General features: G+C 39.9%; 1 protein-coding gene across 5 annotated transcripts in view; it reads right to left on the bottom strand.

Moving 5' to 3' along the window:
* ZNF510 (zinc finger protein 510) overlaps positions 1-18,036 on the bottom strand; it is a 35,373-nt gene extending 17,337 nt beyond the window's left edge. Inside the window, exons 1-3 of one of the 5 annotated variants that reach the window (XM_055311480.1) lie at positions 17,955-18,036; positions 16,147-16,214; positions 14,676-14,734 (exon numbers count right to left, since the gene is read on the bottom strand). In XM_055311480.1, the coding sequence (XP_055167455.1) occupies positions 14,676-14,734; positions 16,147-16,201 (114 nt within the window). In that variant the 5' untranslated portion in view covers positions 16,202-16,214; positions 17,955-18,036. Of the gene's footprint in view, positions 1-12,134; positions 12,178-14,675; positions 14,735-16,146; positions 16,215-17,954 lie in introns of those variants that run through there. The other 4 variants (XM_055311481.1, XM_055311484.1, XM_055311483.1 and 1 more) reach the window with 4 other exon arrangements.
* Positions 18,037-25,562: the final 7,526 nt, after the last annotated feature.

Here is a 25,562-nt window from a genome sequence, read left to right as displayed (position 1 = left end):
GATTAGATTTTCTTATGCTTATTAAAGAAATTGAATTTATAATTAAAAACCAACTACAAAGAAACCTCAAGGCCAGGTTGCTTTATTGGCATATTTTCCCAAACATCTAAGGAAGAATAACAGCAATCTTAAAACTCTTCCAGAGAAAAGAAAATGAGGACCTGCTTCCCAACTCATTTTATGAGAGCATAATATTGATGCCAAAACTCAACCAAGACATTACATGAAAGGAAAAGTTTGGGCCAATTATCTCTCCACTAATGCACATTCAAAAATACAAACTGAAATATAAAAAAATTGAATCTAGAAACATATTAAAGGACAGTATTTTATGACCATGTGGGAATTATCTCAGGAATCCAAGATTAGTTAAACATTGTTCACCTTGTTAACAAAGAATAAAGGAAGAAAATGATATGATCTCACTAGATGTAGAAAAAGCATTACACAAAGTTTAGTATCTATGTATGATTAAAAACTCCCAGGAAACCAAAAACAGAACTTTTTTTAAAAAAGATTTTATTTATTTATTCATGAGAGACACAGAGAGGCAGAGACACAGGCAGAAGGAGAAGCAGGCTCTCTGCAGGGAGCCCGATGTGGGACTCGATCCTGGGACCCCCGGATCAGGCCCTGAGCTGAAGGCAGATGCCCAATCGCTGAGCCACCACCCAGGTGTCCCAGAACTTCTTTATTCTAACAAATGGTGTATAATAAAATCCTATAGTTAAATCCAGACTCAATGGTGAAATATTGAGCTCCTCCCTCGGGTTGAAGTATAAGAAAAGGATTTCTATTATCATCACTTGTATTCAACCTTGCAGTGGAAAGACAAGAATAAGGCTAAAAAGAAATTAAAGATATAAAGATTGGAAAGGAACTAGTAAAAATGTCTTTATTTGCAAAAGATATGATTGCACATACTTAAAATCCAAAAGGATCTACAAATAAGTTACCAGAATAAGTGAATTTAACAAATAGCTTGATATAAGAATATTAAAAATCCACTATATTTTAATAAACCAACAATTAGAAAACGAATTTAAAAAACAGTATTTGGGCAGCCCCAGTGGCCCAGTGGTTTAGCGCCACCTTCGGCCCGGGGTGTGATCCTGGAGACCCGGGATCGGGTCCCACATAGTGCTCCCTGCGTGGAGCCTGCTTGTCCCTCTGCCTGTGTCTCTGCCTCTCTCTCTCTCTCTCTGTGTCTGTCATGGATAAATAAATAAAAATCTTTAAAAAAATAAATAAAAATAAAAAACAGTATTTATAATAGTATCAAAATGGGGGGCCTGGGTGGCTCTGTTGGTTGAGCATCTGACTCTTATCTTATTTAGGGTCAGGTCATGATCTCAGGGTCATGAAATTGAGCCTTGCATCAGGCTCCGTGCTCAGCGTACAGTTGGCTTATGATTCTCTCTATGCCCCTCCCCACACTTGCATGCTCACTCTAAATAAATCTTAAAAAAAAAAGACTAAAACAAATTAGATCAAATACATAGGAATAAATCTAATGAAAAATCTCAAGAGACTTCACCTCTACTTTGAAAAATTACCTAGCCAGAGTTTTTATGAAAACTGATGAAATTTCTATGAAAATACAAAGGACTTAAATTAGCCACTAAAGTTTTTGAAGAAGTAAAATTTTAAGGCCTTCGACTACTATACTTTATGACTTAATGCAATGCAATAGTAATTACGGCAGTGAAGTACCAGGAAAAAGATAAATAATTGGATCAAAGAAGTAGAATACATAATACACACACACACACACACACACACACACACACAGTCACTTAATTGACAACAAAGGCCTTGCTGTAATTCAGTGACAAAGGATGGTCTTTTCTACAAACGGTGCTAGTGCAACTGGATATCCACATGGAAATATGAATCTTGACACTACCTTATACCATACACAAAAACAACTGCAGGTGGATCAAGCTCAAATAATCAAGCATCTGCTAAGAACATAGGAGAATATTTGTGTGATCTTGGAGAAGGGAAAGAGCTTTCAAACAGATGCAAAAAGAGCTATCATTAAAGAAAACCTGATACTGATCTTTATTAAATTTAAGAACTTGGTTTATCAAAAGACATTACCAAAAAACCCCAAAAAGTCAAGCCACAGAATCCAAAAAAGTTGCAACATACACATCTAGCAAATGACTTGTATTGATAATACAGAAAAAAACTCTGATCAATATAAAAGCAAAGAATCTAATTAAGATAAAGATCTGAACAAGTATTTTACATAAAAGAATATCTATACAGCCAAAACACAAATATGGTACTTGCAATTAGTATTTATTACAGAGAAGGAAACTATTAATTTCAATGAGAGACCATGATATAGCCTCAGGATGACTAAAATAAAAAACACTGATTGTAGCAAGTGTTGGTGAGAATTTGGTATAGCCAGAACACTGGTAGTATTAACTGGTTCAAGCACTTTAGAAGCTAATTGTTGTATATGTTAAAGCTGAACATATGTTCATTCTATGAATCAGCCATTCTATTTCTAGGTAGAACCAAAAGAAATGAAGATATACCAAGAGACACAAAAGAAAGTTCACAGTGGCTTTATTCATAATAGTCCTCAAATGAAAAAATACAAGTGAAAAACTCACCAACAAAAGAACAAGCAAATAAATCATCATACAGTCATATAATGAAATACTGCCCAGCAATAAAAAGGAAGTAGTGAAACACAGCAAGACTGATGATCTCAACAGTGTTATGTACAGAGAAGCAAGTCAGGCCTCCCCTATCTCTGAAAAAGAGTACAGATTATATATGATTCCATTCATATGTGGTTAAAAATGGAGTTATTCTTTTTTTCCTGACATATGATGTTAGAATAGTAGTTGTCTTTGCAGAGCAGAGCAGTAGTTATCTGGAAACTTCAGGGGTATGAAAATGTTCTTCATCTTAATCTGAGTAGTAAATTACATCTGTACATATGAATACAGATGTAAAAATCCACCCAGTTCATACATAAAAATGCACTTCACTAGTATTAAAATTGTACCTCAGTTAAAGAAATAAATAAAAGGAAAAAAAATAAAGAGTGCATGGAGAAAAATTAACAAAATTTTAGTTAATATTTTGGGAAAGTAGGAACATGTCTATTACATTATCCCTTTGTATCTTTCCATAAGTTAAAAATTTCCCAAGATGTCACTGGTAAAAATAAAAGAACCTGGTCTAGCAACTATGTCGAGACAAATGATGAAACAGGGAAATATATGTCACACATGTCAGAAAAAGGATTAATTCATTAGTAATTAAAAAGCTTTTTTTTTAAAGATTTTATTTATTTATTTATGCATGAGAGACAGAGAGAGAGGCACAGGCAGAGGGAGAAGCAGGCTCCATGCAGGGAGCCCGACATGGGACCCAATCCCGGATCTCCAGGATCTCACCCCAGGCCGACGGTGGCGCTAAACCGCTGAGCCACTGGGGCTGCCCTAAAAAGCTTTTAAAATTAGCAAAAAGAAGGCTGATTAACAACTGCACGTGCATGCCCATGTGCGCACACATGAAGACACACACAACTTAGAAATATACTAAACTGTGCATGATCTCTGCTCTCATTCACTTCTGGAACAGGGATCATCATCATTCTGCCCCTGTGTCAAGAAAAACTTAAGTCATCTTGACTCTTATCCCTTTCACATTGTTCACATTCTGCTTGTACTTCCAGATTAAAAACAAATTAAAACAGATTAAAAACAAATAAAAACATTATAAACAAAACTGCGTTTATTGTATGAATTTCTCTCCCATGTTCTGTTAGAACTCAGATGAAAGGATGATATCCAAGGACTTCTAGTGTAATATGCTTTTTGTCTGATGCAAAATGCATATACTGAGGTTGTTAGGGTGGGCCCTAACCCAATTTCATTAGTGACCTTTTAAGAAGAAATCAGGACACAGATATGTATGGAGGGGAAATTGTGTGAAGACATAGGGAAAAGCCCTCCGTAAGAGTCTTCTCTCACATCCCTTAGAAGGAACCAACCCTGCCCATTCCCTGATTTTGGACTTTCAGCCTTCAGACTGAGAAAGTAAATCTGTTGTATTAATCACACAGTCTGAGATACTTTATTATGGCAGCCCTAGCAAACTAATAGACCTAGTCTGGTCCCAACTTTTATCTCGATCTCTATCTCTTATTATTCCCTAAGAGGAATTCCAGAGCATAAGATTATCACTGGACCTTAGATACTGTTTAGGCCTTCACATTGTTCCCTCAAAATGCAATAACCTCCCTCTTCTCTACACCAATTAAAATCCCTGATTTAATCCTTTCCTTTAATCAGGAAAGGACTGACGATCCTTTCCAACTATCTGCCTTTGATCAACTAAGCCTACCACATCAATCTTTGACAATTATAAATTCTGATGCTGATTCAATTCAAATGCTCAATGAATCAACTAGTTCCTTTAATTATAACTTGTTTTCTATTTAGGAGGAAGAAATGTTCACATTATTCCTATTACCTCCTATGTACCATCTCCTACAAGGGGATTGTGCTTGCCCACAAGAAGTTCAGTACTTCTTTATAAGCATGCAAGCAGTCTGGAGATGATCTGGTCTTAAAGATGAAGAGGCTAATTGACATTTTGGAGAAAGCAAAAGACAGGGACGTCAGGAAAACTTTCTTTTGGAGAGTCCTTCATTCAAAAGAATAGGTCTTTTTGTCGTGCACAGAATAAGTATGCACAGATTTCTAGAACAAAATATAGTAACTGCTTGGGCTCTGTCCATCTTGTAAAAAATGAGGTGTTTTTCCGAGAAGAATAGAAACCCAATTTGTTCAGTGGCCCAGTTCCCTACAGAGAGGGAATAATCTTTTATTCAAAACAGTTTAATGAGCAATCTCAACTAGAGAAACTCAGGGTTTAGAATGGAGCCTATGAAAATGAACCCATGGTAGTTCCCAAACTTGGAAGATAATGGTCTAACTGGACAAATACACTATCAGGTGACTTTTGCCAATGTTATGAGATAAAGTTGGGGCTGTGCAGATTCAGTAAAGGGGAAACTAGCCTTGAGGGAGACAAGGGGGAAAAAAAGAACAGTTTCCTGGACTTGGCAACCCAAGCTGACTTGGGATAGATCAAAAGTAAAGAGCCAGACCTCACATCCATTAGAATGGTCATTATCAGTAAACATCAAGTGTTGGCGAGGATGTGGAGCAACTAGAATCCCTGTGCAATGCTGGTGGGAATTTAAAATGGTGTAGCTCCTGTGGAATAGAATGGTGGCTCCTCAAAAAATTAAACAGAGACCATGTGCGAAGATGACAGAAGAGTAGGGTCCCCAAGTCACCTCTCCCCACCAAATTACTGAGATAACCTTCAAATCATCCTGAAAATCTATGAATTCAGCCTGAGATTTAAAGAGAGAACAGCTGGAATGATACAGTGAGAAGAGTTCACGCTTCTATCAAGGTAGGAAGACAGGGGGAAAAAGAAATAAAGAAACAAAAGGCATCCAAGGAGGAGGGGACCCGAGAGGAGCCAGGCTAAGGCCGCGGTGAGTGTCCCCAGGACAGGAAAGCCCCATCCCGGAGAAGCAGGAGCTTCACCAATCTTCTCGGACAGAAAGGGGCTCCCAGGGAGCTAGAGCAAGACCCCAGGAGGGCGGGGATGCCCTCAGGCTCCCTGGGACACTAACAGTCACTTGCGCCCCGGGGAGAGTGCGCTGAGCTCCCTAAAGGGCTGCAGCGCACACGACTTGACCCGGGAGCAGCTCGGAGGGGCTTGGCTGCGGCTCCGGAGAGGGGGCTGCCTGGCCGGGAGCACAGGGCACTGGGGACACAGCCCAGGATCCGACCTCCCCCGGGACAGGCAGAGGCCAGGAGGGCCCAGGACAGCAAGGACGCTCCTGCCCCAGGCTGACCAGATCAGCAGCCCTGTCCCCGGAGCTTCCAGGCCCGTGCAGACGTGAGCTCTGTAGTTACTGCGGGAGCTGAATCCAGGGCTCCAGAGCTGGCCACCACCACTGTGGTTGCTCCTCCTGGGGCCTCACGGGGTAAACAACCCCCACTGAGCCCTGCACCAGGCAGGGGGCAGTGTAGCTCCCCCAAGTGCTAACACCTGAAAATCAGCACAACAGGCCCCTCCCCCAGAAGACCAGCTAGACGGACAAGTTCCAGGGGAAGTCAAGGGACTTAAAGTATACAGAAACAGAAGAAGATACTCCCCCGTGTTTTTTGGTTTTGTTTTTTTTTTTTTTTTATTTCTGATTGCTTCCCCCACCCTTTTTTCCCCTTTCTTTTTCTTTCTCTTTTTCTTCTCTTTTTTCTTTTCTTCCTTTTTTTCTTTTCCTCTTTTCTTTCCTTCTTTCTCTCCTCTCTTTTTCTCCTTTTCCCAATACAACTTGTTTTTGGCCACTCTGCACTGAGCAAAATGACTAGAAGGAAAACCTCACCTCAAAAGAAAGAATCGGAAACAGTCCTCTTTCCCACAGAGTTACAAAATTTGGATTACAATTCAATGTCAGAAAGCCAATTCAGTAGCACAATTATAAAGCTACTGGTGGCTCTAGAAAAAAGCATAAAGGACACAAGAGACTTCATGACTGCAGAATTTAGATCTAATCAGGCAGAAATTAAAAATCAATTGAATGAGATGCAATCCAAACTAGAAGTCCTAACGACGAGGGTTAACGAGGTGGAAGAACCAGTGAGTGACATAGAAGACAAGTTGATGGCAAAGAGGGAAACTGAGGAAAAAAGAGAAAAACAATTAAAAGACCATGAGATTAGATTAAGGGAAATAAGTGACAGCCTGAGGAAGAAAAACCTACGTTTAATTGGGGTTCCCGAGGGCGCCGAAAGGGCCAGAGGGCCAGAATATGTATTTGAACAAATCACAGCTGAAAACTTTCCTATCTGGGAAGGGAAACAAGCATTCAGATCCAGGAAATAGAGAGACCCCCCCCTAAAAATCAATAAAAACCGTTCAACACCTCGACATTTAATAGTTAAGCTTGCAAATTCCAAAGATAAAGAGAAGATCCTTAAAGCAGCTAGAGACAAAAAATCCCTGACTTTTATGGGGAGGAGTATTAGGGTAAAAGCAGACCTCTCCACAGAGACCTGGCAGGACAGAAAGGCCTGGCAGGATATATTCAGGGTCCTAAATGAGAAAAACATGCAACCAACAATACTTTATCTAGCAAAACTCTCATTCAGAATGGAAGGAGAGATAAAGAGCTTCCAAGACAGGCAGCAACTGAAAGAATATGTGACCTCCAAACCAGCTCTGCAAGAAATTTTAAGGGGGACTCTCAAAATTCACCTTTGAGAAGAAGTTCAGTGGAACAATCCACAAAAACAAGGACTGAATAGATATGAAGATGATACTAAACTCATATCTTTCAATAGTAACTCTGAACGTGAATGGGCTTAATGAACCCATCAAAAGGCGCAGGGTGTCAGACTGGATAAAAAAGCAGGACCCATCTATTTGCTATCTACAAGAGACTCATCTTAGAAGGACACCTACAGCCTGAAAATAAAAGGTTGGAAAACCATTTACCATTCAAATGGTCCTCAAAAGAAAGCAGGGGTAGCCATCCTTATATCAGATAAAATAAAATGTATCCCGAAGACTTTAGTGAGAGTTGAAGAGGGACACTATATCATACTTAAAGGATCTATCCAACAAGAGGACCTAACAATCCTCAATATATATGCCCCGAATGTGGGAGCTGCCAAATATATCAATTAATAACCAAAGTTAAGACATCCTTAGATAATAATACACTTATACTTGGTGACTTCAATCTAGCGCTTTCTACACTTGATAGGTGTTCTACGCACAACATCTCCAAAGAAACGAGAGCTTTAAATGATACACTGGACCAACTGGATTTCACAGATATCTACAGAACTTTACATCCAAACTCAACTGAATACACATTCTTCTCAAGTGCACATGGAACTTTCTCCAGAATAGACCACACACTGTGTCACTAATCAGGTCTGAAGCAATACCAAAAGATTGGGATCGTCCCCTGCATATTCTCAGACCATAATGCCTTGAAATTAGAACTAAATCACAACAAGAAGTTTGGAAGGACTTCAAACACGTGGAGGTTAAGGACCATCCTGCTAAAAGATGAAAGGGTCAACCAGGAAATTAAGGAAGAATTAAAACGATTCATGGAAACTAATGAGAATGAAGATACAACTGTTCAAAATCTTTGGGATACAGCAAAAGCAGTCCTGAGGGGGAAATACATCTCAATACAAGCATCCATCCAAAAACTGGAAAGAACTCAAATACAAAAGCTAACCTTACACATAAAGAAGCTAGAGAAAAAACAGCAAATAGATCCTACACCCAGCAGAAGAGTTAATAAAGATTAGAGCAGAACTCAACGAAATCGAGACCAGAAGATCTGTGGAACAGATCAACAAAACCAGGAGTTGGTTCTTTGAAAGAATTAATAAGACAGATAAACCATTAGCCAGCCTTATTAAAAAGAAGAGAGAGAAGACTCAAATTAATAAAATCATGAATGAGAAAGGAGAGATCACTACCAACACCAAGGAAATACAAACTATTCTAAAAACATATTATAAGCAGCTATACGCCAATAAATTAGGCAATCTAGAAGAAATGGATGCATTTCTGGAAAGCCACAAACTACCAAAGCTGGAACAGGAAGAAACAGAAAACCTGAACAGGCCAATAACCAGGGAGGAAATTGAAGCAGTCATCAAAAACCTCCCAAGACACAAAAGTCCAGGGCCAGATGGCTTCCCTGGGGGAATTCTATCAAACGTTTAAAGAAGAAACTATACCTATTCTACTAAAGCTGTTTGGAAAGATAAAAAGAGATGGAGTACTTCCAAACTCGTTCTATGAGGACAGCATCACCTTAATTCCAAAACCAGACAAAGATCCCATCAAAGAGAAGAATTATAGACCAATATCCCTGATGAACATGGATGCAAAAATTCTCAATAAGATACTAGCCAATAGTATACAACAGTACCTTAAGAAGATTATTCACCATGACCAAGTGGGATTTATTCCCGGGACACAAGGCTGGTTCAACACTCATAAAACAATGTGATTCATCATATCAGCAAGAGAAAAACCAAGAACCAGATGATCCTCTCATATATGCAGAGAAAGCATTTGACAAAATACAGCATCCATTCCTGATCAAAACTCCTCAGAGTGTAGGGACAGAGGGAACATTCCTCAACATCTTAAAAGCCATCTACTAAAAGACCACAGCAAATATAATTCTCAATGGGGAAGCACTGGGAGCCTTTCCTCTAAGATTAGGAACAAGACAGGGATGTCCATTCTCACCACTGCTATTCAACATAGTACTGGAAGTCCTAGCCTCAGCAATCAGACAACAAAAAGACATTAAAGGCCTTCGAATTGGCAAAGAAGAAGTCAAACTCTCCCTCTTCGCCGATGACATGATATTCTACATAGAAAACCCAAAAGACTCCACTCCAAGATTGCTAGAACTCATACAGCAATTTGGCAGCATGGCAGGATTCAAAATCAATGCCCAGAAGTCAGTGGCATTTCTATAAACTAACAATGAGACTGAAGAAAGAGAAATTAAGGAGTCCATCCCATTTACAATTGCACCCAAAAGCATAAGATACCTAGGAATAAACCTAACTAAAGAGGTAAAGGATCTATACCCTAAAAACTATAGAACACTTCTGAAAGAAATTGAAAGAGTATTGAGCATGAAAAATATTCCATGCTCATGGATTGGCAGAATTAATATTGTGAAAATGTCAAGGTTACCCAGGGCAATTTACACGTTTAATGCAATCCCTATCAAAATACCATGGACTTTCTTCAGAGAGTTAGAACAAATTATTTTAAGATTTGTGTGGAATCAGAAAACTCCCCGAATAGCCGGGGGAATATTAAAAAAGAAAACCATAGCTGGGGGCATCACAATGCCAGATTTCAGGTGGTACTACAAAGCTGTGATCATCAATACAGTGTCGTATTGGCACAAAAACAGACACATAGATCAATGGAACAGAACAGAGAATCCAGAAGTGGACTCTCAACTTCATGGTCTACTAATATTCGATAAAGGAGGAAAGACTATCCACTGGAAGAAAGTCTCTTCAATAAATGGTGCTGGGAAAATTGGACATTCACATGCAGAAGAATGAAACTAGACCACTCTCTTGCACCATACACAAAGATAAACTCAAAATGGATGAAAGATCTAAATGTGAGACAAGATTCCATCAAAATCCTAGAGGAGAACACAGGCAACACCCTTTTTAAACTCGGCCACTGTAACTTCTTTCAAGATACATGCACGAAGGCAAAAGAAACAAAAGCAAAAATGAACTATTGGGACTTCATCCAGATAAGAAGCTTTTGCACAGCAAAGGATACAGTCAACAAAACTAAAAGACAACCTACAGAATGGGAGAAGATATTTGCAAATGACCTATCAGATAAAGGGCTAGTTTCCAAGATCTATAAAGAACTTATTAAACTCAACACCAAAGAAACAAACAATCCAATCATGAAATGGGCAAAAGACATGAACAGAAATCTCACAGAGGAAGACATAGACATGGCCAACACGCACATGAGAAAATGCTCTGCATCACTTGCCATCAGGGAAATACAAATCAAAACCTCAATGAGATACCACCTCACACCACTGAGAATGGGGAAAATTAACAAGACAGGAAACCACAAATGTTGGAGAGGATGGGGAGAAAAGGGAACCCTCTTACACTTGTTGGGAATGTTAATTGGTGCAGCCACTCTGGAAAACTGTGTGGAGGTTCCTCAAAGAGTTAAAAATAGACCTGCCCTACGACCCAGCAATTGCACTGTTGGGCCCAAAGATACAGATTCAATGTAACGCCGGGACACCTGCACCCCGATGTTTCTAGCAGCAATGTCCACAATAGCCAAACTGTGGAAGGAGCCTCAGTGTCCATAGAAAGATGAATGGATAAAGAAGATGTGGGTTATGTATACAATGGAATATTACTCAGCCATTAGAAATGACAAATACCCACCATTTGCTTCAACGTGGATGGAAGTGGAATGTATTATGCTGAGTGAAGTAAGTCAATCGGAGAAGGACAAACATTATATGTTCTCATTCATTTGGGGAATATAAATAATAGTGAAAGGGAATAGAAGGGAAGGGAGAAGAAATGGGTAGGAAATATCAGAAAGGGAGACAGAAGATAAAGACTCCTAACTCTGGGAAACGAACTAGGGGTGGTGGAAGGGGAGGAGAGCGCTAGGTGGGGGTGAATGGGTGACGGGCACTGAGGAGGGCATTTGACGGGATGAGCACTGGGTGTTATTCTGTATGTTGGCAAATTGAACCCCATAAAAAATAAATTTATTATTAAAAAAATTAAACAGAGAATTACCACATGATATAGCAATGCCACTTCTAGGTATATATATCCATTAGACTGACAGTGTTTCAAAGAAGTATCTGTACACTTGTGTTCATAGCAGCATTATTTGCAATAACCAAAATGTGGAAGTAACCTAAGTGCCTATCACCTGATGAAGAGATAAATAAAATGTAGTATATACACACAATGCTGTATTACTCAGCCTTAAAAAAGAAGGAAATTCTGATACATGCTATAACATGCATGAACTTTGAGGATTTTAAGTGAAATAAGCCAGTCACAACAAGACAAATACTGTATGATTCCACATATACGAGTAGGGAAATAGAAAGCAGAATGATGTTTGCCAGAGGTGAATGGTGGGAGGAATGAGAGCTGTTGTTTCACAGGTATACAGCTCCAGTTCTGCAAGATGAAGAGTTCTAGAGTTTGGGTGCACAGCAATATGAATGTACTTAACATTACTGAAGTATACAGCTTAAAAAACGGCTAAGATGATAAATTTTATGTTATTTGGACTTTACCATAATTAAAAATAAAATGAAAACAAAGAGAAAGTAAAGAGCCAAGGATCTTAGTTGTACAGGCTATCATAACGAAATACCAGAGACTGGCTTATATGGTAGACATTTCTTTCCTCACAGTTCTGGAGGCCAGAAGTCCAAGATAAGAGTATTAGGATGCATGGGTTCTGGTGACATTCTTTTCCAGACTTACAGATGGCTTCTTGCTGTGTCCTCACATGGCCTTTGCCTGGTGCCTATGTATTGAGAGAGAGAGACAGAGACAGAGAAAGACCTCTTCCTTTTCTTGTAAGACCATTAATCCTATAGGATTAGTATCCTACCTTTATGACATCACTTAATCTTCATTCCCTTCTAAAAGCTCTATTTCTATATACAGCCACGCTGGGGGTTAGGGATTCAACATAGATTTGTGGGGGGGACACTACTCAATCCATAGCATCAGGTGAACAGAATGAGGATGTGGTTCTAAAGTCAATCCAGAGAAGACAATGAGAAGATGATATGAAGCAGTTAGGAATAGGAGGATATGTTTAAAAAACCAAATGAGGTTTTGCTGTACAATAAAGTCACACAGTAAAATTTTAAATATCGCACCCCCTACTAGATTGTGAACACTGTTTGGAAAGAAAAACATCTGTATAGTTTAAGCTTTAACTATAGCACATATCACTTCCTTGGAACATCTTGGCTGCTCAGTAAAAGGCTGTCAAAAAAGTCAGAGCACCAATAATGTAAAAAACAGAACTAGGAGCTGGTAAGGCCTCTAAAGCCTAAACGTTATTCTGAGAAACTGGGAATTTTATTGTATGGGGTGAGGAGCCAGTGAGGTGATTTAAATAGAGATGAGACATTACCTCACTAGCATTTAGATGAACTACCCATGTGGAAGATGTGCTTGAGTAGGTAAAGAAAGAAGTAGGCAGGTTAGTAAAGAAGCTATTCCAACAGTTCAGGTGTGAGACCATGAGACAGCAGTTTGAGGAATAAAGTAGAGGAATGCATTTAAAATACATTAGGTTTGACAATGTAAAATTGGTGTTATCTTTGACAAATAGGAAAAGTAGCAAGACACAATTACACACTAGATCATGGCAGGAGTTGAGACAGTGAGAACAAGAGAAGCCAGGGATGTACTGCACTTCCATGGCTTGGGTGTCTGGTTGAGCAGGGATATTCTATTTCCCATCGAATAAGGAAAGATGAGGGGAATTAGTTTGGGAAGGACTGTAAATATTAACTTTTACTTTGAAATCAGTTGAGCTGGAGATGCCTTTTAGATAACTGCACAGAGATGTTGAGTCACCTATGTTCAAAAGGGCAATCCCTAGCCATGTGAGACTATTTAAAACTTAAATTAAAAATTTGGTTCCTTAGTCACACTAGCTGCATTTCAAGTATCTAACAGGTATATGTGGCTAGTGGCCATCATTTGGGACAATGCAAATATAGACCATTTCCATCATCATAAAAAGTGCTATTGGTGGGGCACGTGGGTGGCTCAGTTGGCTAAGCATCAAACTCTTGATTTTGGCTCAGGTTGTGAGATCAAGGCCCAAGTAGGGCTCCACACTCAGCCGGGAGTCTGCTTGGATTCTCTCTCCCTCTCTGATTGTCCCTCTCCCTATTCATGCTCTCTCTCAAAAAATAAATAAAATTAACAATAAAAAAAAATGCTATTGGTCACAGTGGGCCGCAGAGTTCTATCTGTGAGAACTAGGAAACACATCATTGCTGAAACTAGATTGGGGATGAAATGAGTCAAGTCAAGTTTGAAAAATAGTGAGAAGGCACGGAAATTGTGATGAGACACATGAAAGGGCAAAAAAAAAAAAAAAAAAAAGATGATTCCATGAAAGAAACAAGAGGCAGGACAGTAGCAGAGGCTGTCACAGACACTAACATGGGAGACCTTCCAGAAGGACAGAGTAGGGGTAGAGTCAGGCACTGCAGACAGGTCTGTGAGGTAAGCACAAGGTGAGACCCACTGGATTTGACTGTAGTTAGGTCACGGATGAGTGCAGGTCACAGGCAGAGGAGAAGAGACTGAAACGTGAAGAGACTGAAACGTGAATGGCCATGTGACAGCATTTGCTAGAGAACAGAACTTTTAAGATCTCTGCTAAACAACGTGTTTGAGTCAGGGACTTGAGAGAAATATTTAAAAAGAGCTATTTTTAGGACATGAACATATGACTTATTCGTGCTGACCTCCAATTAGTTTCAGTATTACCTCTGGATCTAGCAGGATGAACAGAAAAAGGTCTACTTCTAATTTATTTACATTGACAGCTGTATTAACAAAAACCCTGCTTTGGCAACGTGCCCCTTACTTCCACTGAGGAAAAAGTGGAAACAATATTCTACAATTATTTCTGGGTTGTTATTGGAAAGATCTGGACTATCCTCTATCTGAAGACCAACAAAGACACTGTGCCTGACTTTAGGATCATGAGGAACGTCTGATTTAATATTCTTATCAATGCAAATCTTGAAACAAATACTGTCCGACTCTCTTCCATGGCTATCTAAAAGGTCAGGAAGAGATCTGCACCTGCACTGGGGACAATGTGTAACTTCAGAGAGCAGCATCTATCTATAGGCCAACTCTGCTGAACTACTCATCTGCTTTTTTGTACCTTCCCTGAATAGTTTGGATCCATTTCTATTGCTACTTTTCTGTGTTAACTACCTTTAAATTCATTATAAAATAGGTATATATAAATTAACTCACCTGAGATGTGTTCATTTTCTGCTGTTGTTGGGGGAGTACAGAGAACTGTGAAGGATAAGCTGGGGATAAGGAAAGAGGAATGGAATTATAAGAGGTCTGGTGAGCTTCCAGATTCAGTTGCCTAAAAATCTCATCACATCAGCTGGGGAAAGGGCCTCCCTATGGAATAATGTTCTGTTGACATTTGAGAAGGGGCAAGAAGCACCACATAGAGACAGCACTCCTTGAATATGTAATACAGTCTGATGTGATCCTATGGATGTAACCTTGCTGTTTTTCACTGGGTCACTGTAAATTATTTTCCTATTAATTTTATGTCCCCCTCTAATTAACACAAAATTAAAAGGGGGTAATATTAATAACCTATTATTATTTATACCTTGAGTTATAAAATCAACAGAAAACTCTGGGGGGAAAAGATGCTTAGTGCCAAAATATTTTAAAGTAATTTTGTCGGGATCCCTGGGTGGCGCAGCGGTTTAATGCCTGCCTTTGGCCCAGGGTGCGATCCTGGAGACCCGGGATCGAGTGCCACGTCGGGCTCCCGGTGCATGGAGCCTGCTTCTCCCTCTGCCTATGTCTCTGCCTCTCTCTCTCTCTCTGTGACTATCATAAATAAATAAAAATTTAAAAAAAAATTAAAATCATTTTGTCCTTTTGGTAAGATTTTTGATAAGGCACTTCTAGTGACTTATGTGTGACAAAATGAACCACACTTTGCTTTGCTCCTAGCTCTGTCCTGAGTGACTGGGGATATACATCTCAGGCTCCACTTTTTTTTGTTTTTTAAATTTCAAGTCAGAGATAGAAATCCCCTCTGATACTGTCATTTTATAATTCTATGTGTTGATAAAGGAAGCCTCAGCCTATATTTAGATGCCACTTGTGACAGACACAATGTGAAAGTGGCTCAGAATCTGGCAAGAGGGAAAATGAAGAAAATGGGGGGGCTGTTTAAGAAGGACTGGACTAAATTTCCTCAGCCCTGGCTGTGGCTTCTCCCATATGGCCTGATAGTCACCTATCTCTTTCAACCCCAGCTCACTACTTTCTGCAACCTGGTCCAGTTTCCACTGTCACACAGTCTGTAATGGCTTTTGGATGTGGTGACATCATCAAGTCTGGCTCTTTCTGGACAAGGTAATTTAAGAACTGCTTCTGTGGAGCAAATTAGGAACAACTCCTTTCTGGGTTCTTCTGCATCTGTTCTGAAGCTCTGGTGAGGGTGGTTCCTGCCAGATGAGCTCTTCCTCCAGGTGGGACTCCTGTCCCCAGGGCTCCTCTCCTCCCTGCTACACAAGAGCTACTTTTTTCCAGAGGCATGAAGACTTAGGCCTAGGAAACAAATTCCTTTTAAATGAAACTTTCATTGAGAGGAGTTTCTCACCTTCAGCAATGCTGACATTTTGGGCTGTTTAATTGTCATGTGGGGGCTGTATAATGTCTACCAGAATTTCTGGTTTCTATTCACCAGATGCTCTTAGCACTCCTCCTCTGTTGTGACAGCCCAAATCATCTCCAGCCATTTCCAAAAGTCCTCTAGAGAGCAAAATCATCCTGGTTCGGACCCACTGGTAGGGCTTTAAACTTGATTGTCTTCAAATTCATTAGAACTCCTTACCCATTATTGTAGCCACTTGCCACATCCCATTGTTGAGCATTTGAAATGTGGCTAGTGCCACGTGTTGAATAATGTTTTGTATATATTGAGATAAAGAGTACGCTCTTAAAACTAACTTCATGTTTTAGTTTTTAATGTGGCTACATTTAAAATTATATATATGGCTCACTTTATCTATTGGACAGCACTGCAGTACAGTATCAGACTGAGCCTTCAAGACAGAGACAGCCTGAACAGTACAGGAGGTGCCAGGAGGCTGTCTTATCCAGCTCTATATATATACCTGTCACAGAGTAACATTTAGTTAATGTTGACTTTACAGTCATAGTCCTGGGAATATGGGGACAAGTCAACTTTGCTAGTGCTGTGAAGGCTGCAGTGCTGGGTTTCTGGTAGGCAGGATATTAGGAGTAGCTAAATTTGGGAGTAAAGCATATCTGTATTTATATCCTGGCTTCCTTATCTTTTTGACCTCCAGTCTATAATTTCCCTCTTCTGAGTCCATTTTGTCTTTTTATAATTATATGGTTAAAACTATGGAATGAGCCCAGATGTCCATCGACAATAAGTGGATAAAGAGGAAGTGTATAAATACACAATGGAGTATTACTTAGCTATCAGAAAGGATGAAATCTTGCCATTTGCGATGATGTGGCTGGAACTAGAGGGTCTTATGCTAAGAGAGATAAGTCAATCAGAGAAAGACAATTATATGATCTCAGTCATATGTGGAATTTAAGAAACAAAACGGGATCATAGTGGAAGGGAAGAAAAATAAGAGGAAATCAGAGAGGGAAACAAACCATAAGAGACTCTAACTATAGGAAACAAAAGGGTTGCTGGGGAAGGGGGAGGGGAGGGGGTAACTGGGTGACAGGCATTAAGGAGGGTATGTAATGTAATGAGCACTGGGTTGACATGCAACTAATCAATCACTGAACTCTGCCTCTGAAACTAACAATACACTGTGTTAACTAATTGAATTTAAATAAAATAAAATTCAGAAAAATTCTGTGGTTATACCTATAAAGAGTGGTTGTGAAGGTTAAGTTAAATATTAAATAAAAAAAGAGCAAAGTGTCTTCCAAATATGATGGGAGACAACACTACCAGTCGGCTTATACCTTCAACTTACTGTTTAGTAACTCACACTGACAACATGCTTCATAGATGATGACTTATCTCTTTCCAAACAACGCCAGGAAGCAGTTTTTACTAATATCTTTATTTTCAGATGAAAACCTGACTTATACCTGAGTGACAAAGGCGGAATTTACTCGGTCTTTCTGGTTTTGAGGCTCAAGCCCGTGCTTCATGCTAGGTTCACGGTCAACATCCAGGATCCTAAAGGCACACTGCGCACCGCCGCCAGCGAGGCATCTTCCCCTGCCGGCGCAGTCAGCGCCCGGGCTCGGGCTACTGGGAACGTCGTCTCACAGCACTCGCCCCATCCAGGCCCCGGAGCCCGCGGGGAGGGCCCGCCCCGCCCGCCCCTCAACCGCCTCCGCCAGGGCGACGCTCGTATCTGGCTCGGGTACAGGCGGGGTGCTCCCGCCTTGGGGTCAGCTGGGATGCCCCTAGTCGTCCGGGTCCCTTCCTCTGGGAACAAGCCCACCCCACCAGGCGCGCGGAGGACCAGGCACCGGCTCCCCTCTCACCTGAAAGTAATGAGGCCGCGCCCGCAGGGCCAGAGAGGGCGGAAGCCGGGAAGTGAGGAGAACTTCTCACGCGCCGGGAGAAATCCGGGATATCTGTTCCCACAATGCCGCGCGCTGAGCCAGGACCTTCAGAACTACATTTCCCAGGGAGACACCGTGGCTCCTTGCGGATTTCCGGTGTGTTGGGCGGGCTTGGGGCCAGTAGGCAGAGGGTTAGCACCGGGTACGAATATCTTGCGTCGTGGTGCTACCAAAGCCCCAGAGGTTATGGCTTAGACTTTGACAAAATGTCAAATATAGGATGTGTTCATGGATCAGATCCTGGTTGGAGAAAACCAGAAGACATTTGGGAACAACTGGGGAAATTTGTGTATAGATCTGATATTAGAAATATTAAGGGAAGTTATTGTTATTTTTGTTAATTCTGATAACATTGGGATTATGCAGGGAAGATTAATTTTTTAAAATATTTTTTAATTGAAGTTTGATACCGACACATAGTATAACACCCAGTGCTCATCCCATCAAGCGCCCTCCTCAATGCCCAATACCCAGTAACCCCATCACCCCTCCCTCCTCCCCTTCCACTACCCTTTGTTCATTTCCCAGAGTTAGGAGTCTCTCATGGTTTGTCTCCCTCTCTAATTTTTCCCACTCAGTTCCTTTCCTTTCCCCTATAATCCCTTTCACTATTCCTTATATTCCCCGTATGTGAGACCCTATAATGATTGTCCTTCTCTGATTGACTTACTTCACTCAGCATAATACCCTCCAGTTCCATCCGCTCGAAGCAAAGGGTGGGTGCTCGTCCTTTCTGATGGCTGAGGAGTATTTTATGCTATATATAGACCCCATCTTTATCCATTCATCTACTGAAGTACATTGAGGCTCCTTCCACAGTTTGGCTATTTTGGACATTGCTGCTGTGAATATTGGGGAGCAGGTGTCCTGCTGTTTCACTACATCTGCATGTTTGGGATAAATCCCCAGTAGTGTAATTGCTGAGTCACAGAGTAGCTTTATTTTTAACTCTTGGAGGCCCTCAACACTGTTTTCCAGAGTGGTTGCACCAGTTCACAAACCCATCAAGAGTACAAGAGGGTTCACCTTTCTCACATATTCTCCAACATTTGTTTCCTGTCATGTTAACTTTCCCCATTCTCACTAGTGTGAGGTGGTATCTCATTGTGGTTTTGATTTGTATTTCCCTGATGGCAAGTGATGCAGAGCATTTTCTCATGTGTTTCCTGGCTGTATGTATGTCTTCCTCTGTGAAATTTCTGTTCATGTCTTTTGCCCATTTCATGATTGGATTGTTTGTTTCTTGGCTGTTGAGTTTAATAAGTTCTTCATAGGTCTTGGATACTACCCCTTTATATGATATGTCATTTGCAAATATCTTCTCCCATTCTGTAGGTTGTCTTTTAGTTTTGTTGACTTTTTTTTTTTTTGCTGTGCACAAGCTTTTTATCTTGATTAACTCCCAATAATTCATCTATGCTTTTGTTTCCCTTGCCTTCATACATGTATCTTGCAAGAAGTTGCTGTGGCCAAGTTCAAAAGGGTGTTGCCTGTGTTCTCTAGGATTTTGATAGCATCTTGTCCCACATTTAGATCGTTCATCCATTTTGATTATCTTTGTGTCTGGTGTAAGAGAATGGTCTAGTTTCATTCTTCTGCATGTGGTTGTCCAATTTTCCCAGCACCATTGATTGAAGAGACTGTTGTTTTTCCAGTGGTAATCTTTCCTGCTTTGTTGAAAATTAGTTGACCATAGACTTGAGGGCCCATTTCTGGGTTCTCTGTTCTGTTCCATTGATCTATGTGTCTGTTTTTGTGCCAGTACCACACTGCCTTGATGACCACAGCTTTGTAGTACAGCTTGAAATCAGGCATCGTGATGGCCACGCATTGGTTTTCTTTTTCAATATTCCCCTGGCTATTCGGGGTATTTTCTGATTCCACACAAATATCAAGATCAGGGGATCCCTGGGTGGCGCAGCGGTTTGGCGCCTGCCTTTGGCCCAGGGCGTGATCCTGGAGACCCGGGATCGAGTCCCACATCGGGCTCCCAGTGCATGGAGCCTGCTTCTCCCTCTGCCTGTGTCTCTGCCTCTCTCTCTCTCTCTCTGTGACTATCATAAATAATAAAAAAAATATCAAGATCATTTGCTCCAACTCTCAGAAGAAAGTCCATGGTATTTTGCATTAATTGCATTAAATGTGTAAGTTGCCCTGGGTAGCATAGACATGTTCACAATATTAATTCTTCCAATCCATGAGCATGGAATGTTTTTCCATCTCTTTGTGTCTTCCTCAATTTCTTTCAGAAGTGTTCTGTAGTTTTTAGGGTATAGACCTTTGACCTCTTTGGTTAGGTTTATTCCTAGGTATTTTATGATTTTTGGTACAATTGTCAATGGCATTGACTCCTTAATTTCTCTCTCTTCAGTCTCATTGTTAGTGTATAGAAATGCCACTGACTTCTGGGCATTGATTTTGTATCCTGCCACACTGCTGAATTGCTGTAGGAGTTCTAGCAATCTTGGGGGGAGTCTTCTGGGTTTTCTATGTACAGTATCATGTCATAGGCAAAGAGGGAGAGTTTGAATTCTTCTTTGCCAATTTGAATGCCTTTGATTTCTTTTTGTTGTCTGACTGCTGAGCCTAGGACTTCTAGTACTATGTTGAGTAATATTGGTGAGAGTGGACATCCCTGTCTTGTTCCTGATCTTAGGGGAAAGCCTCCCAGTGTTTCTCCATTGAGAATGATATTTGTGGGATCCCTGGGCGGCTCAGCAGTTTGGCGCCTGCCTTTGGCCCAGGGCACGATCCTGGAGTCCCGGGATCGAGTCCCGCATTGGGCTCCTGGCATGGAGCCTGCTTTTCCTTCCTCCTGTGTCTCTGCCTCTCTCTCTCTCTCTCTCTGTGTGTCTATCATGAATAATAAATAAATCTTTTTTTTAATTTTTATTTATTTATGATAGTCACACACACAGAGAGAGAGAGAGAGAGGCAGAGACATAGGCAGAGGGAGAAGCAGGCTCCATGCACCGGGAGCCCGACGTGGGATTCAATCCGGGGTCTCCAGGATCACGCCCTGGGCCAAAGGCAGGCGCTAAACCACTGCGCCACCCGGGGATCCCAATAAATAAATCTTTTAAAAAAAAAGAGAATGATATTTGCTGTGGGCTTTTCGTAGATGGCTTTTAAAATGCTGAGGAATGTTCCCTCTATCCCTACACTCTCAAGAGTTTTGATCAGGAATGGATGCTGTATTTTGTCAAATGCTTTCTCTGCATCTATTGAGAGGATCACATGGTTCTTGTTTTTCTTTTGATGTGATCTATCACGTTGATTATTTTATGAGTGTTGAACCAGCCTTGCATCCCGAGGATAAATCCCACTTGGTCAAGGTGAATAGTCTTCTTAATGTACTATTGGATCCTATTAGCTAGTATCTTGTTGAGAATTTTTGCATCTGTGTTCATCAGGGATATTGGTCTATAATTCTCCTTTTTGGTGGGGGCTTTGGTTTCAGAAACAAGTGGATGGTGGCCTCATAAAATTAGTTTGGAAGTATTCCATCCCTTTCTATCTTTTGGTACAGCTTTAGTAGAATAGGTATGATTTCTTCTTTAAATGTTTGATAGAATTCCCCTGGGACGCCATCTGGCCCTGGACTTTTGTGTCTTGGGAGGTTTTTGATTACTGCTTAAATTTCCTCCCTGGTTATCAGCCTGTTCAGGTTTTCTATTTCTTCCTGCTCCAGTTTTGGTAGTTTGTGGTTTTCCAGAAATGCATCCGTTTCTTCTAGATTGCCTAATTTGTTGGCATATAGCTGCCTATAACCCGTTTTTAAAATCATTTGGATTTCCTTGGTATTGGTTGTGATCTGTCCTGTTTCATTCATGATTGTATTAATTTGAATCTTTTCTCTTTTCTTTTTAATAAGGCTGGCTAATGGTTTATCTATTGTATTAATTCTTACAAAGAACCAACTCCTGGTGTTGATCTGGTCTACAGTTCTTCTGGTCTCTATTTCATTGAGTTCTGCTGGGATCTTTATTATCTCTCTTCTTCTGCTTGGTGTAGGTTTTACTTGCTGTTCTTCCTGCAGTTCCTTTAGGTGCAAGGTTAGTTTGTGTATTTGATTTTTTTCCAGTTTTTTGAGAGAGACTTCCATTGTGATGTATTTCCCTCTTAGGATCACTTTTGGTGTATCCCAAAGATTTTGAACAGTTGTGCTTTCATTTTCATTAGTTTCCATGAGTCTTTTTAATTATTCTCTAATTGCCTGGCTGACCCATTCATCTTTTAGTAAAATGCTCTTTAACCTCCATGTGTTTGAGTTTCTTCCAAACTTCTTGGGATTGAGTTCTAGTTTCAAAGCATCGTGGTCTGAAAATATGCCGGGGACAATCCCAATCTTTTGGTATTTGTTGAGACCTGATTTGTGACCCATTATGTGGTCTATTCTGGAGAAAGTTCCATGTGCACTTGAGAAGAATGTGTATTTGGTTCCTTTCGGATGGAAAGTTCTGTATATATCTGTGAAATCCCTCTGGTCCAGTTTATCATTTAAGGCCCTTGTTTCTTTGGTGATATTGTGCTTAGAAAATCTGTCATTTGCAGAAAGTGCCATGTTGAAGTCTCCTACTGTTAGTGTATTATTTTCTAAGTATCTCTTTACTTTGGTTATGAATTGATTGATATACTTGGCAGCTCCCACATTAGGGGCATAAATATTCATGATTGTTAGGACTTCTTGTTGGATAGACCCTTTAAATATGATATAGTGTCACTCTTCATCTATTACTACAGTTTTGGGGATAAACTTTAATTTATGTAATATGAAGATTACTACCCCAGCTTGCGTTTTTTCCCCCCAGCGTTCTTTTGAATAAAGAAAGACCCATTTTTTCTTTTTCAGGCCAGAGGTGTCCTTATGTCTAAAATAAGTCTCTTGTAGACAGCTAATAGATGGGTCTTGTTTTTTTATCCTGTTGAAACCCTGTGTCTTTGTTGGGATCATTTAACCCATGCATGTTCAGAGTAACTATTGAAAGATGAATTTAGTGTCATTGTAATACCTATTCAGTCCCTGTTTTTGTGGATTATTTGTTTGGGCTTCCTCTTTCTTTTACAGGATCCCCCTTAATATTTCTTGCAGAGTTGGTTTGGTGGTCACATATTCTTTCAGTTTCAGTTTCTGCTTATCTTGGAAGCTGTTTATCTCTCAGAAAGATGTATATTAAAATACCTCACATACATATTGCATATTTGTAATTGAAAAATAACAATTAGAGAAGGCCAATGTAGCAATATGTTAAGGGTTTCTATCTCTAGTATATGGGTATGTGCCTTTTACTATTTTCTCCTTTTCTGCATGCTTGGGAGTTTTGTATTATGCAACTTATAAAGGGAAGATTTTGAACTGTTTTTTCAAAAGTGTGCCTTTTAACTTAGAGCTGCCAAGACAAGAAAAAATATGTATCAAATAACAAAACTAAAACAGTAACAAGTTTGATGTATTTTATTTAAGGAAAAACAAACCATAGAGCACTGTTCTAAGGGATTTTGGGCAAGAGCGAATTTTATTGAGATTTCCTTATAAGACAAAGGTAAGATTCCTTATGAAGGTAAAGTCAGCTAACTAAAGCTGAGTGTTATAAGCATACGTTAGGTGTCTTTGACAATGGGAAGAGTACCATGAGATCAGGCAGACTTAGGTTTAGATCTGTGACGTGGGCTCCCATTTTGTGGGTACCAGTATACAATTGACTTCATCTCATGTAAACAGCTTTTGTGAATAAAACAGTAAAATGTAACAAATACCAGGAAACGGAGCCTGTCATTAACATAAAAGATTAGTATTTGGGTTCCTCAGAGTTTATCTTTGGGGAAAAAAAGAAAAAGAAAAAGTAAATTTTTCAATCTTGCATAAGTAATACCTGAAAGTACACACAACTCAATAAAAAAACAATTATCATGCAAATTATGCATCTCTTAGGAATAAACTTGTATTTTCACACTTCTGAAATTAGGTCCTCAACATATTTAGACTTTCTTTGTGTATGGGTGTGTATACATACAAAATGTACCTATAATTATATATAAGCAAACACACTTTTCTTGGTTGTTATTTTGTAATATAGATTATTTTATATGGCAATGATAAAAATAATTTTGATTAGCAAGAAAAAAAAAGATTAATGTTGCCAGTTAAGTTATTGCAACTTATGTGAATCAAGGTATAAAACTTTATTCTGTTAACACTTAAAAAACTTCAAAAAAACTTCAATAAATACCGGTTTTCTAGATGGAAACAATATAATTAAAGTTCCAATCAGAATTCTAAAAAAATTTTTCTATGTGTTTTTTTTCTCTTTGACATTTATATATTTTATTTGTTAAACATAAAGGAACAATTCCAACCTTTATTCCAATAAAAATTTTTAGTAATGTTCAAAAGAGAATAGAAAATGTATAGCAATATTAACAAGTACATTGCTAAATATATTGCTAAAATATTTAAAAACTGATCCTGCAAAATAACTTCAAGAAGAAAAGAAAGTAAGTAGGTAGTATGTGTTAAAGCCGGGGCTTAAAGCAGTGGAAGGAGAACATTCAGTAATTTTGTTAGAACAATGAGGAAGGTGCTGGAACATAGCAAGGCCGTATCCAATGGAATTTATATTACAATAAATAAATTTCATAGCAATTCAAGTATAAGCAATTAAAATAATTTCTAGAGTTTTAAAGTTTAAGTGTCTGAAGTTCTTTAAGAATACAAATGTTTTAAAAATATAAGGCCTCTCAGTTTCTTTCCTAGGAAACCATATCTCTTCATTCCTATCCCATGCCTGAGACCCTGCTTCATACCTGAGAAAAACTGGCCTGAGTGTGCTGAGATGGACCACTGATGCCCCACCCCCTGCCCAAATCCAGTGTTGTCAATGTAGATGCAACACCATGACAGTTACTAATAAATATTTGCAGAGGGATACTTTGAGGTTATAAAACATACTGTTTCTCCTTAAAGTATCATTCACCAATTTAGCATTCATCCTTGGGTTTTGCCTGATTCAGTTATTACTCTGGTGTTCTTTTTTTTAAAAATTTTTAAAATTTTTATTTACTTATGATAGTCACAGAGAGAGAGAGAGAGAGGCAGAGACACAGGCAGAGGGAGAAGCAGGCTCCATGCACTGGGAGCCTGACGTGAGATTCGATCCCGGGTCTCCAGGATCGCACCCTGGGCCAAATGCAGGCGCCAAACCGCTGCACCACCCAGGGATCCCTGGTGTTTTTTTTAAAGATTTTATTTATTTATTCACGAGAGACACAGAGAGAGGCAGAATATAGGCAGATTGAGAAGCAGGCTCCCTGTGGAGAGCCCAATGTGGGACTTGATCCCAGGACCCTGGGATCACGACCTGAGCCCAAGGCAGATGCTCAACTGCTGAGCCACCCAGGTGCCCCTACTCAGTGATTTTTAATTTCCCTCATTGTTTGAGAAAGCATATAGCAGCCTGTGATGTCCAGGAACTGGCCTGACACTTCGAGAGAGCCTGGCTGTGAATAAATGCTGTCCTGGTTGCTCAT

Source organism: Nyctereutes procyonoides, unplaced genomic scaffold, assembly GCF_905146905.1.
Source record: "Nyctereutes procyonoides isolate TBG_1078 unplaced genomic scaffold, NYPRO_anot_genome, whole genome shotgun sequence".
NCBI lineage: Eukaryota > Metazoa > Chordata > Mammalia > Carnivora > Canidae > Nyctereutes > Nyctereutes procyonoides.
Note: the sequence above shows the minus strand (reverse complement) of the source record. Positions and strands in the feature narration are given on the sequence as shown.